General features: G+C 38.6%; 1 protein-coding gene across 1 annotated transcript in view; it reads left to right on the top strand.

Annotated features, from left to right (window-relative positions):
- The window catches only part of mamdc4 (MAM domain containing 4), a gene marked incomplete in the record, with an annotated part of 19,524 nt that extends 8,702 nt beyond the window's left edge, over positions 1–10,822 (top strand). The window contains 20 exon segments of the mRNA XM_014339748.2: positions 146–301; positions 2,199–2,289; positions 2,396–2,509; positions 2,914–3,006; positions 3,101–3,238; positions 3,329–3,468; positions 4,031–4,139; positions 4,254–4,358; positions 4,793–4,927; positions 5,044–5,171; positions 5,864–6,080; positions 6,175–6,312; positions 6,382–6,509; positions 8,084–8,174; positions 8,761–8,919; positions 9,021–9,146; positions 9,235–9,356; positions 9,470–9,575; positions 9,900–10,069; positions 10,698–10,822. Of these exon segments, the coding sequence (XP_014195234.2) occupies positions 146–301; positions 2,199–2,289; positions 2,396–2,509; positions 2,914–3,006; positions 3,101–3,238; positions 3,329–3,468; positions 4,031–4,139; positions 4,254–4,358; positions 4,793–4,927; positions 5,044–5,171; positions 5,864–6,080; positions 6,175–6,312; positions 6,382–6,509; positions 8,084–8,174; positions 8,761–8,919; positions 9,021–9,146; positions 9,235–9,356; positions 9,470–9,575; positions 9,900–10,069; positions 10,698–10,733 (2,502 nt within the window).
- Between the last annotated feature and the right edge of the window lie 3,947 nt (positions 10,823–14,769).

Genomic DNA, 14,769 nt, shown 5'->3' with positions numbered 1-14,769 from the left:
GGGATCAATAAAGTATACTTTCTTTCTTTCTTAAATTGCTGGAGAGAAAAGCATTTTTTCATCCCTCATCTTTAAATTAACATTGTTAACAATAATTTTAATTTAAAACCTAATTTCACAAGTTTACTGTACCTGCCTGTTGTAGATGGTGATGTACACTCACCAGTTTGGGCCGAGGTCGGGGGGTTTGACGGTGTTGGTTGCAGATAAATATATCTACCCAGTGTGGGAAAGAGGTGGCTCTCTAGGTGATCTCTGGGTAAAGGCAGAGGTGGAGATTGTCACCAACGTCACTTTCCAGGTAAGTGCCTCTCACAGGTGAATTAATAACCGTAATAGGGAAGCTGGGCTTCACCCATTCCAACTCTAAAATAGGGATATTGATGGGTTAGGACTACAAATCTTAAAAAAAAAAAAAACCCTGAATAGCAAAGAAGTTATTACATAAGGTAAAGATCAGTAAAATTAGGTTTTTGTAAGTAAGTAAAGTTTACAGAATCGGTTAAGTCTGGCCACAGAAATTCATGTAGCTCGGAGGTGCGATGATTTGATAAGAGATGATTCATCCAAGCCACTACAGTAATCTATGTAATGTAAAAATAAATATATGTGTCGATTTAATGTATGTATACAGCCGACACAATTCTCACAAGTCCAACTGTTATATGTTCATCTTCAAAAAAATAAAATGTATGATATATCAGCCACCATTATTATTTTTGAATAAACCTGGAACAAAGTTGAAAGAGAGCATGCAATACTTTATTTTAATACAACAACTTTATGTTACTGCAGGTACATTAATGCTGAAAAGTTGAGTCACTGTTTTTGAAAGCAAAGCACATCTTTAATCTTGCATTATATGAACTTAGTGAAATACCAATCAGGTTTACATAGGCCTGTTTTTTAGTGTTCCAGTGGCACGTTGTGTTCCCTAATGCTTGGTCGTTATGTTAAAAGGCTGACTAGATATTAGACAAACCATTTTCCTTTTATATTAGCACAGCTGAGGGCTGTTGTCGAGTGTCTGAATCATCAAACTGTGTGGGTTTGATAATAATCTCAAAACGGCCAAAAATTGACCAAAAAGTACAATTCTGCAAATTAAAAGCAGCCAGATACGATTTCAAAAACCAAATTCCGATGCATGAAAATTTCACCCAACATTGTGCACTACTACCATCACATAACAACACAAACTTGCTCCAATGATGGATTGATTTTTCCTGTTATTAGCCAGTCTCACATATGGCTTGTCCTACATCCTGGAGCTGTTTGTTTACTGCTAATACTGAGATTGGTGTTTTGGTGAGCCAATTAAGGATAGCTGGGAGTCATCGTTTAATCAAACACTTTTCCACACAGAAAAGCTTTAAATTCTTAATACATGAACATTATGAAATAATTCAGAGGGAAGTTGATGTTGTGAAGGCAACAGTGGTTAAATTTTAACTTTAAGCTTAAATAATTAAAATATGAGGTAAAATATTTTTACCTTTTCACATATACTTTAATTTACTTTAACGGAAATGATGGTGATTATTCAGTTCAGTTCAATTCCATGTAATATACCAAAAGCCGCTTTATATCATAATGTAAAGACCCTGCAATACTGGGTCTCCATGTACCTATGTAATTAATGCATACAAATCCATATATATATATATTTTTTTTCATTATTGTTCTATTAATATATATATAAGAAATATATCATAATATAATATATTTAAAAAATAACATTTAAATGTAAACATTTAAAATGAATATAACATCGCCTAAAAAGCAAACAACAACATTTTATAGATCCCATTAGACCAAAGCTTCTCAGCTCTAGCGTACAGCTTCTACATGCGCATAAATAATCGAAAATCAAAAGTTTCTGACTTTAAAATAAAAAACATTTGAGATCTGAATGTAATACTCAATAGAAAGAAAAGAACAGTTTACATGCGACAAATGAAGAATAAAAGAAAAGAAAACATCTCTTTTAATTTGAGTTTACATGACTACTAAATGTAATTTAGTATTTTTGTACTCACAAAATTCAAAAATCCAGCAGCTTGGAAATAAGCGATTTAGTTGTTGGGTTTTGTTTTTTTGGGTTTTTTTTTTTACCTCTTTTATAGTGTAACTGATGAGAATTTTAGTTGAAATATAAAATAGCTAATCTGCTCTTTTGAATTATTTTCTCCCTATAGATCCTGATTATGGCAGCAATCAGAAACTTTGCATATGGAGGTATCGCGATTGACAGCATTGTTTTGTCTCCCGAATGCCGCTTATCAAGCAGTAAGCTTCTTAATTGTCTTAACTTTGAGAAAAAACATCTGCAGGGAATAAGTATAAACATCTTGTGTCGTTGAATGACTCTTGCTCATGTTCTTCTCTTCCATAGATAATGCTTCTGTTGAAACATTCCCTGGTCCCCCTAAAAATCCATGTGCTGAACCGGATAAGTTGTGTGATTTTCATATTGACTGTGAAGGAGCAGAGGATGAAGCTAAATGTGGTAAGTGTATTCATCCTGCTTATTCGGTTTGACTTTTTTAAAATGGTCTGCAAAGTTCTAAATGATTATAAGACTTTTGATTTTATGAAATGAAGTGATGCTGATTCCAGCAGGGTGTTCCTAAACTTAACCCAACTCTATTAATAATAGCTATTTTATTTCAAGAAGAAGGTTAATATACTTAAAAGAGTCTGCTGGTAAATAATTCACTTGTATTTTACACAATTTCATTGCTAATTTTCAAAAATAAATTAAGTAGGTTGTGTTTATTGCTTTGGTTGCTCCTAAACTTTACAAGTAATGTCTCATGCATGGAACATGTAATATACAAGGTTATTGCTGATTATGGTTGCATTTTTAATCACTTCTGTTAACTGCTGTTTCTTCAAAAACCTCTTCTGCAGGTGATTTCTCTTACTCTCAGGGCAGCTCTGGGTGGACTGACACCAGTCTTGGGGGTCAAGGTTGGGTACTATATCAAAATTCCACAGCCCAGGGTACAGACAGCTCTTTCTGGTATTCATTTATTTATTTGTTTAGTGCTAATTTCATAGTACAATTTATTCCCATGGGTCTATTTTCATCTGTCAGAGGAGTTTCTGTATGTAGCCAAAGCTCCAGGCCAGCAGCTGACTGAAGCCCAAACACGGACCCCCCTCCTAGGCCCCACTGGTCCCAATTGTAGCATGAGCTTTGATTATGCACTAACTGGGAAACCCAGTTATATTGGTAAGTTGTTGCCCTGCAAATCTTTTTATTCTTTCCAGAACACAAACTTGGTATGCTGTAAATAACCCCGGTTGCATCTTTCTGCTGCAGGTGATCTGTCCGTCAGAGTGATCGACAGCTCAATGGGCACGGGGCCTAAATTGTGGGAGTTTAATGGGAAGACTGGACCAGAGGCAGAGGATTGGCAACACGCTGACATACTCATTGGATTCAGGAAAAATCGATTCCAGGTCAGCTTAACTTTAGTCTTGCTGCTCAGGTATTTATCATTTTGCTCAACTAAAGAGATACAACTCCTCTTCTCATTGGCTGACTCTCATAAACAGAAAATTTGAATAGTAGCTGGGTGGGGCTTCTGTGCCACTTTGATGATATCAGCTTTCAGTGAGGTCATCATACAAAGCCCGAGATTAAACATGACCTCATTATTTAAAATATTTACCTTGTTTAACATGAGCGTCCATCGCTCTAACAGTACATATGACATGAGCTATATTATTATATTTTTAACTTCAGTCTGAAAACTATAGTCAAAAGAAAAGAGAGTTTTGGGAGGTTTAAGCAACACACTCTATAGGAAATCTGCCAATGGCACATTCAGAGGAAGTATAAGCTGAACCATCTGCTCATGGATTTGAGATCAGCTGATCTGACACAATTGATGTTGAGTTTCACTTTGTGGCTTGACTAAGCTAATGCTATGCTATTTGTTTTTCTGTAACACAAAATCAAACAATGAAACAGTTAAAATATTATTTAACTCATTAGACCGCTTTGTTTTATCTTCACCAGCTTGCTTTTGAAGCTCACGCTAAGAAACTTTGTCAGTGCTCCAATATTAAAGTGAAAAATGTCCAATTTAGTGACTGTCATGTTGACTATTATCCATGGTCTCCAACAGGTAACTTTAATATCTACTTATAATTTACATAATTTATGATGCTCAGTTTAAAGTTTTTCCAGTAAATTGTCTAGTACTTGCTTAAACCAACCAGTTTTGTGTGTGTTTGCCCAGGATTGTCATGTAACTTTGAAGAAGGACTGTGTGGATGGTATCAGGACAGCAGCGACAACTTTGACTGGACAATGCTCAGTGGGATGGACCATACTATCAGTGTTGGTAAGCTCATTTCAAATAAATTAATCTAGCATTTTATACAGGCTTTTAATCAGGGAGCATCTCAGATGTACATACTTTTAAATCCTTTCCACAGACTCACTCTCTCTGTTAGAAAACCCTCAGTAATGCTCTTAACTGCTGTCAGTAATGATTGGTCCTTGTTAATTGATTTTTTCAGCTGACATTTAGGATGTTATTCTTGTCACAAAGCTGAGAGATGTTTCTTTGCTATAAACTCCTTTCAGTCCCTGTCGATAAATGATGGAAAGCACAGTAAAAATACTTTGTAATAATTTAATGTAATTTTTTTTGAATAGTTGCCATAAATATAATACAAGTTTGAAAGTGAAGATACTAATTTTGCTAAGCATTATGTGATTGGTATTATACTGTGTCAGTGTCTGATGCTGACCTGTCTGTCTGTTGATGTTCAGGCAGAAGCCTTGTCGTGGACATGAGGAGTCCATACCTGCACGGTTTGTTTGGACGCTTAATTTCCTTTCCACAGTCACCGGGTCCTAAAGATTACTGCCTTTACTTCTTCTACAAAGTCTATGGGCCAAATGCAGGTGATGATAATTTGACTAAAAGAATTTAATATGTAAATTTAGAATGAAAGATTGTTTCTTCAGTAAAAAAAGAAAAACAAACCTTTAACTAGAAATCTCTGATGATTTTCTTCCAGGTACTCTGAATGTGAAGCTAATAGATAACAAAGGTTTTGAGATGGTCCTGTGGACCCACAGTGGAGCTCGTGGAAATGTTTGGCATGAAGCACAATGCCCAGTACCGCACCAGATCTCAAAATTTCATGTATGTAATGACTGCACACAGCACCAGTGAAATTACTAAAACAAGGAAATCCATCCTTTTTTCTTCAGCACTTATCCAACTGAGGGTCATGGGGTACTGTAGCCTATCCCAGCTGACACAAAGTGAAACTGATTTTAAACAAATGGTTTGAGTTTTTGGAGAAACTTTGCCCACTTCTGGTAAAACAAAACATCATTGCAGCTGTAAGGGAGTAGATGCCCTTCACAGGTAGACCTATCCTGCCTGCCGCTGGTTTAAAATGCAGCACTGACGCTTTTTGCTTTTATGAAGAATAAAGACCACATCTCCCTTTAACTCATCACTGAGTACAAGTGAAGTGCAGAAATTATTTTGGTCAATTTTTTAACAGCTGAACCTCTCTTCACCTCCAAAGATATTAAATATGTATAACGACCCACAATTTTTCTTTATCATTTTTACCATGATGCCATGCCCACTTATGCCAGCTTTCTGTCTTATGTTTGTATTTTTTGTTGCTTGTGCATGTTTTTATTAATTTACTTCTGTCTGCTTATTTATGCTTGTGTTTCATCTGAAACATAGATATCAAGTTTCTGTCAATGACATTGTCCAGTATTTGTTGTTTTAAAATCACCTGTACACATTAATTAACTTGGCTTTTTAATAGGAATAGTTAATAACATCTTCCTTCTCTTCCAATTCATCAACAGCTGATGTTTGAAGCCGTTCGCTCTGGCTATGATGGACTCATTGCCATTGATGATGTGGCATTCTTGGAGGGTCCCTGTACCAACCCAAGGATGTGTTCCTTTGAAGGCCAACAGTGTGGGTACACCAGCTCTAGTAAAGATCAGTGGCTCCACCGTAGCGGATACACATCCACATCAAATGGGCCCAAATTTGATCACACCCTGGAGACTGAACAGGGTGAGAAACACCCCTGCTGTTTAACATTAGAATATACATGCAGGAGACTGAGAAATTGAGAATTGTGTTCATGCGCTGTATGGTCTCTATCCAGGTTTCTACATGGTTGTTAACACTGGAGCAAGCATCCTTCCCTCAGGTAGCACCGCAGTCCTCACCTCATCTGTTCGCCAAGGAACTACCCGTACTGAGTGTCTAAATTTCTGGTATCACATGGGAGGAGTGAATCCAGGTGGGCCAGCTTCACAGAGGAAAACACAGACACACACATTAAGTTAAACTAATGGAGTGTGTCCCATAGGTTCTCTTACAGTGTATATGAAGCCAGTGAAGGGAGAGCGGGTCAAGATATTTACAAACAACCTGAATCAAGGAGATGTGTGGCGTCATGGCTATGGCAACATTTCGAGCTCCCTTGAGGACTGGCAGGTAAGTGTGAAGGCAGATACAGACTTTTTAAGCCACTTTTAATGTGATTAATTTATCCTTCACATAAAATAAACTACTCATTTAATAAACACATTTATCTAAAAATATGAACATGTGTGAATTCAATTTTCAGCAGTCTGCCTGAGTCACTCACACTCTCCACTCTCTCTATACTGTGCAAAAGTTTCGAGCCATCTCACTGTCATCCCATCAGCAAAGAACCAATTTTAGTTTGCATTTCTAGACACATCATTTGTTCCACTTTCTTTAGCTGAATAACACATAACACACATAACACAGTTTGAAAGGCATAAAACAGTCATTTTACACCAACAAAGTGATTCCCATAATGCCATTAGCTGAAAACTTTGGCATGGTGTGCACTATGCACTTAAAAAATCTGAGGAAACCAGATAAGTATCTACAGCAGGTGTATCTGTGAGCTATGAACTTAATTAATAGGAAAAAAAATCATTATCTGATTGGCAACAGCTTCATTTTTCAGCATGCTAATGATCCCAGACACACTGTCAATGCAGTAAAAGCATATCTGTGTCATGACGCTGTGTGTGGCAGGCAGGTTAGGACCCAAATGTAGGACTGAACTTAACAGGTTTATTTCTGGAAAATACAAATAACTAAATCTAAGTAACTTAACTGACCGGTTCTCCTAGAAACATACACTGCAGGCACTGAACAAACGGGGCAAACAGCAAGAGGGAGATCATCACAAGGAGCACAAAAAGACACAGACAATATATATACATGAAGGAATCAGGGCAGAGAGGAAACACCTGGGGAACACGGCTGGATTATAATCTAACTGGCAAGACAGGGGAACAAACACTGAGACGTGACTGACTAAACAGAGAGAGAGCAAGAGACACATTGAAAATATATAACTACAGAATTATGACTATACATGGGGCATGGGACAGAGGGGAGGCTTGACAACAGAAATGTAAAGACTAGATAAGAAAACTAAGGTGACCTAAGAATACAAATGTTAAACAGAAGGCTAACAACTATAATAACCAAAACAAGGAACAGAATCTTAACCTCAGAATATTAAATAAACCAAAATCAAAAGTCCAAACACAGAAACGATGGGTCACAAACCCGTGACAATGACAATCTGGATAGAAAAACACACAGTGGAACACTATCAATCATGGTTCAACCTCCCTAAAACCAGGACCTCAGCATTTCTGAAGAATGTGGGATCATTTTGACAGAGAATTTGGAGAAAAACAAAGGCAGATCCAAGAAATCCAAGAAATAACTTTTAATTTCTTTCAAGATGCCTGGAGAACTATCCCTGAAAACTACTTAAAGAGATTACTGAGGGTCTGTGTGGAAGAATAAAGGTGGTCATATCAAATAATGGCTTTCAATTAGAATTCTACAAATTGTGTTTTTGTGTTGTACAGTGAATCTTCATGCAACTACTTCAGGTTTTCATAGCAAAAAACAAAGAAATGAGTGGTGCCTCAAGACTTTTGCACAGTAGTTTTTGATCTAAGGACTTTGTGCCCGCTGTTCAAAGCTTATTTTGTGGTAATTTTCTTCTGCAGTTGGAATTTGAGGTTGTCGGAGCTGGAGGGAAAGACACTTGCATTGCAATCGATGACATCTTTCTTTCACATTATCCCTGTGAAAATCAAGGTTTGTACTGACATGCCTCATCAAGATTGAAATCACTACAGATTTTAAGACTGCAGTAAAAGCAGCACGCAGCTCTATGTATCTAGATAGTTTTCCTCATGGGCTTTAACCAAGGATCCCGCTAAGACTTCAAGACTACAGTAAAAATGACTTAGAAATATTACATTCTTTAGACATATTTTTGTTTGTCTTCCATTTTGTGCTGTATATTTGAAATTGTGGCTTCAGTGTGCCTGTACTACTCTGTGGTTACACTATGCTGAGTTAGAACAGGTTTTTTTTAAGTCTGAGGCTGGATGATGCTCTTAAAGGCTAGAGAAGTCTTTTACTCACCACTGGCCACAGGCCAAAGAAAATAATGCATTTAGTGTTGCACTCCTGTGGTGAGTGAAATCACAATTGCCTACAGTACCACCTAGAGAAGGTGTAAGCCAATTTGCACTGGTGTATTTTTATGTCTTTAACCCACTAAAATAAAGGCCTTATATTAGTTTTCAAAAACTACTCCGAGTACATGACTACCTTCTCTATAATATTTTATCCTACTCAATATTGCACAATTATAGTGTAATATTTATTTTGTTAGATTCCCCAGGTTCCAAGTGTAGTATGGAGAGAGGCATGTGCAGCTGGAGCAACACTCAGAACATGACCGTAGACAAACTGGACTGGGAGCTGACGAGTGCAGAGATGGAACATCACTACCCAATCCCACTTGACGACCACACTTTGGGCACAGAAAAAGGTAAAACCAGAGAGAAACAAACAACTAGACAGCTGGCAGATGCTGCAAAGTCACACTTCTTATCTTCTTTTTCAAAACACCCTTCTTTTCTTTTCTGCAAGGTCACTTCCTGTTCTTTCCAAGCAGCAATCGGACAGAAGTGAGTCAAAACGCTCTACTGCTGAGCCCTCACCTGCCCCCTACTAAGGGCACCTGCCTGAAGTTCTGGCTCTATAAAAGCCAGTCGTGTAAGAAAGAAAAAACATATTCAATTTATGTCAGTTTTGAATGCATTTACCTGTAAATATTTTTAACCTTTTTTATGAATGACTTCAGCGGACTGCCAGCTAAAAGTATGGAGACTCTCCGAAGGTCGTTTCAACCCGCTGGCTGAGACTGAACTTGTTGGACTGTGGAAACGTTTTGACATCGACATCACATCTACTGAGAAATACCAGGTCAGGCTCACATTTATAACAAATGTCTGAATACACTTAGTGACTTGCTGTTGTATGTAAGCATGTACGACCTACTGCAATCTCTGCTGTCATCTTACTTTTCCTGTAAACAGATTGTTTTTGAAGGCATCAAAGGTACAGCAGGTGTGGTAGCTCTGGATGACATCGAATACACCATCGGGATCAACTGTGCTAACAAAGTCACAGATCCAATAAAACGTATGAGCAGAACTCCCAGATTTCTATTCAAACTATTGCAGACTGTATTAGAGGTTTTTAATGTTTCTGCACAATGTGCATGCTCAGATTCAGTGCTGAGAAATTTAAAAAGCAGCAGTCACTGCTAAGATGTTTTTTTTAAATGAAATAAAATTTCCTAACTGACAAAGTGAATTTAGAACTAATATGCTTTTAATAATATTCAGTTTTTCAGCACTTTTTTTTAACCATTCAACCATTTGACTGAATTTCTAACTACAATGTAAAGTTTGGCTTCACTACATTAATGAGACAAATACTAAATGTTTCCCATCTGTGCTGCAGCCTCCCCAAACCGAAACAATGCAGGAGGGATTGCGGCGTCTGTGATTGTGGTCCTTCTGCTCATCGGCACGTTGGTCGGCCTGCTGGTTTTCTACCTGCGAACACGACAGACATCACCTTCCTCATTTGTTCCTGGTTTCACTAATGAGTCTTATGACACAGACCTCACAGTGAGTAAATTCAGACCCTTAAGAACACTTGTCAGAAAGCAAAAGGACAAAAGCATTGCCCATATGATCAAAAATGCTGATTTTTACCTTAATGTGTCTTAATTAATCACTAATAATTAATTAGAGTTCACTTCAGCAGGACCATGTTACAGTTCCACAGACCCAAAACCCAGATGGCAGCTGGTTTCAATAATGTCTCTGTGAGTATTTAATATGACATTTGCTGTTTGATTTCCAATCCCTATAAGAGGCAGCTTTATAGACTTTTCTGCCACCAGATGGTAGAAATAAACTCCAGAATACTTCATATAAACTAGCACTTAAACACCAGAGACAAAGTAACATGGTACCTGCTGAAGTCCTATCTGTCGCCACCTGTTGAATCTCTCATTCATACATTTTCTTACCAAAGTGCTGATTCACTGGGTTTTGGCTTCAGAGGCTGTACATGAACATAAAAAATTTTTTATAGGCTTCTTTATTTCATGTTTGAATTTCATAAATATGTTAATAAATCATGAAATTAATGGTCAAAATAACGGAAAATAGAAGTTATCTTTCATGTAGCAGTTTATCCAAAATTGACATTTTCACTTCACAACAGTCTGACCTTTTTATGTTTTTGCAGGTCTCTTGTAACACCAGAGAAATGGAGGTGGAATGAGACTCAAGGTACAAAGGTTCTGCCACCCAAAGGTGGTTTGTTGAAAAAAGGTGATATCACAGCAGGAGAACTACTTGTGTCACCCATACATCACACACACAATATGCAAGCATAGCTCACACACTGACCAACCAAGCTAAGCCTAATTGGTGAAGATACCTCAGATCAGATGTGACTCTGGCTGTGGATGGAAAGAAGACAAAAGGAGAAGGTCTAATGTGTTTTGGATGAAAATGAACTTTCTCTAAATCAAGACTGGGCACAGCCCATGAATGACAGAAATGGCTGTAAGTAGATCCTTTTAGGTGTCTCAGAAACCTCGAACAGTTATAAGTTAATTTTAAGTGCAAGCAGCAGAAAGATTTCAGTAGTTTAAGCCCCCTTTTTATCTTCTAAAATGGGCACTCCTATTTTAGATAAAATAATTTGCTAGTTGTGGGAATAAATACTCAGCATATGGAAAAGTAATATAACTTTGTTCATAAGTTTTTTTTCCCAGCTTCAGCCTAGAGACTACATGTTTATAACAGAATAAATGGGCCACTAGAGTTTGAAACTATGAGTTTATCAGAACCCTTGAGTTGCAATATGTAAGTGGAGTCCAATTCATATTAGGGACATAAACTCTTAATTTGTTGTTCAAAAAGAAGGAAAGTTGTGGACAAAAGAGAAAAGACTGTAAACACGCAGGTTATAGCCTTGAGAAAGTTGCATTTAAGTGGACGCTGAGGTGCGCTAGTGTTTGTAAAGATTGTTAGAGTAATGCAATGTTTTAGATGTACTGAAGGATTAATTTTTAAAACAAGCTGTGATTGAGCTCTGGTAATAAATAATGATGACTACTGCAAGACCAGTGTTTTTTTCTCTGATCCCAGATAGTACTTCTGGTGTATGCAGGAAGTAGGTCTAAAGGTTTTTTCTGAAATCATATATAAAAAAAAAACCTATAATTTATTTAAAGATTTGAGTAGTGAATTACCTGTTAATTATAAATTAATCAATACGCAGTAGAAAATATAAAAGAGTAAATCGGTCATCTGAATAGCTAGCCAAAAGTACAGCTAACTGACAACATTGTTAGCTTCTAAAAGTATAGGTAAATAGTTGTTGGCAGGTTGTATGTACAAGCTAATGAAATAGCTTGCTAAACAACTGAAAAAGACTGTGAAACCTAGCTAAAATTATGAGTAAAACATATCTAAAAAAAAATGTCTACCTTAATATGTGCAGCTAAATATTAGCAGCTGAATTGTTAGCGAACAGAGTGACAGTTGAAATACAAGTTTTAATGAACACAATTTTTGATAACAGTATATTTATTACTTGAAATAGAAAGGTGAAAGTAGCTAGCAGTGAAGTTGTTAGCTAACAGTGTTGATTAATAGTGAAACTGCATGGATATACACTTTGTTTGGTACACCTGTTGAACTGCTTGTTGACACAAAAATCTTATCAGCCAGCCTCTGCATCAACTTGAGGCATTTAGGTATGGAGATGACAACCTGCTGAAGTCCAGACCAAGCATCACAATCAGGAAGAAAGGTGATTTAAGTGACTTTGAATGTTGCATGGTCATTGGTACGAGATGGGCCTCCTGCTGATCTGCTGGGATTTTCCCACACAATCATCTCAGTGGTTTAGAGATAATGGTTTTTTATATATATACATATACATACATACACACACACATATAATATATATATATATATATATATATATATATATATATATATATATATATATTTTCGCGAAAAGTGGGCTACTAGGCATCGGTGGGCAAGAGACGAAAACAGGGCGTAGTTGGAATGCTACTACGCAAGTAACCCAGGCCCAATGGTCCCCGTGGTAATCGGAGCACTAGGTGCGGTGACTCCCAAGCTAGGCGAGTGGCTCCAGCAGATCCCGGGAACAACATCGGAGATCTCTGTCCAGAAGAGCGCAGTCCTGGGAACAGCTAAGATACTGCGCAGGACCCTCAAGCTCCCAGGCCTCTGGTAGAGGACCCGAGCTTGAAGGATAAACCGCCCGCAGGGGCGTGCTGGGTGTTTTTTTTTTTTTTTTTTTTTTTTTTTTTTTATTTTTTTATATATTTACAGAAACCAGGCACGCCCCTGCGGGCGGTTTATCCTTCAAGCTCGGGTCCTCTACCAGAGGCCTGGGAGCTTGAGGGTCCTGCGCAGTATCTTAGCTGTTCCCAGGACTGCGCTCTTCTGGACAGAGATCTCCGATGTTATTCCCGGGATCTGCTGGAGCCACTCGCCTAGCTTGGGAGTCACCGCACCTAGTGCTCCTATTCATGTAGCCCCTTCCGCCGGGGTTACTTGCGTAGTAGCATTCCAACAATGCCCTGTTTTCGTCTCTTGCCCACCGATGCCTTCTTGTTCCAGTAGCCCACTTTTCGTCAGGGTGCCCTGGTTCCTCAACACCTGACGCGGACCTTGTTGATCCGGGCGACGTCCGAGCCGGCATGCCTTCATATTTATCTGTCTCGCTCATGTCTGCGGTAGGCTTGCTTAGCATAGGGGGTCTAGCCTTAGGACCCTTACTGGATACAGACGCCCCAGGCAGGAATCGAACTTGCGATCCTCCTGCTCCTCTGCTTCATTTGCCTTAATGATGATTCCTGCTGGAAACTTCTCTTTAGGCAAAGTCTTTCTCTTAAAAATCACCATAGGCGGCAGTTTCTGTCCATTAGCATGGCAGCCAAGCACAACAGTAAAAGAAGACTTTTCATACCCCGTTGTGCGTATCGCTACCGTGCTGGTCCCCTTCTTCTCCACAGTGTGACTCACCGGGATGTCAAAAGTGAGCGGGACCTCGTCCATGTTTGTGATGTGGCTGGGCTGGATGTTTTTGTCGCCGATGTGTTTGCTGCAGTAGGAGCGGAAGATGGCCAGCTTTTCCTTATAATCCGCTGGAAGTTGCTGCGCTACCGTAGTCCTGGTCCGGATGGAAAAATGGCACCGTTTCATAAAAAGTGAAAGTGAAACTGCTTTTAGCCGAATGGTGACCGTCGAAACGCTTCTCCCGCTCGTTCTTTGCTCGATGATCCACCGCTCGAGTCTTTCCTCCAACTCGGGCCACCTCGCCTTATGTCCGCGGAAACTCAGCTGCGTTTTCTTGACCTGCCGGAGCTTGTTTTCTAGCTTCCTCCATTTGCGAACCATCGATTCGTTAATCTTAAATTCTCTCGCCGCTGCTCGATTTCCATGTTCCTCCGCGTAGCTGATGGCCTTCAGTTTAAACTGTGCTTCATAAGCCTGTCTCTTTGCCATTTTCCAACCCGTTGCCCACACTTCACCCTTTAGCGTTCTCATGGTGTTCTCTACTCCTCCTTACAACACATAGGGCGCACTGCGCTATAGGGCGCGCCGTACTTTTTGAAGAAAATCTAAGACTTTTAAGTGCGCCTTATGGTCGTGAAAATACGGAAGTTGCTTTTAACTCGAGGAGTTACTAAATTGTGGTTAGTTGAGAATCGTGTAGCATGATTATGTATTTCATCTGGATACTGCAACTGAGCATAAAAAAAGTGCAGTGTGTTTACCAGTATTGCTTTCTTTAAAAATACAAGTAAGCCATAGTATAATTTAGCTTGTACAGAAAGCCAAGAAAGTTTATCGTGCATTTATCAATATTTGTATAATATGAACACCTTCAGCTGTCTGCTGAAATACTGGAATGGTAGGGTGAGAATTTGGTGTAAACATGTGAAAGCATGGATCCAACCTGCCTTGTATTAATGGTTCAGCATGATGTGGGAGATATATTCTTCCACACTTTGAGCAGTTTAGTATCAACTGAGCATTGTTTAAAAACCTGAGTATTCTTGTTGACCATGTCCATGCCTTAATGACCACAGTGTACTTGATGACTGCATCCACAGGACAACACACCACGTCACAAAATTAAAAATATCTCTGTTTTTTTGAAGATGACAATGAGTTTACTGTATTCAAATGGTATCCAGAGACATCAGACCTCAATCTAATAAAGCAGTTGGAGAATGGGAGGTTTTGCATTATGTGCAGCCCAA

The sequence above is a fragment of the Haplochromis burtoni genome, unplaced genomic scaffold (assembly GCF_018398535.1).
Source record: "Haplochromis burtoni strain Fernald_Lab_line unplaced genomic scaffold, NCSU_Asbu1 Contig_298, whole genome shotgun sequence".
NCBI lineage: Eukaryota > Metazoa > Chordata > Actinopteri > Cichliformes > Cichlidae > Haplochromis > Haplochromis burtoni.
The sequence above is the reverse complement of the archived record's forward strand: the minus strand, read 5'-3'. Positions and strand labels throughout refer to the sequence as shown.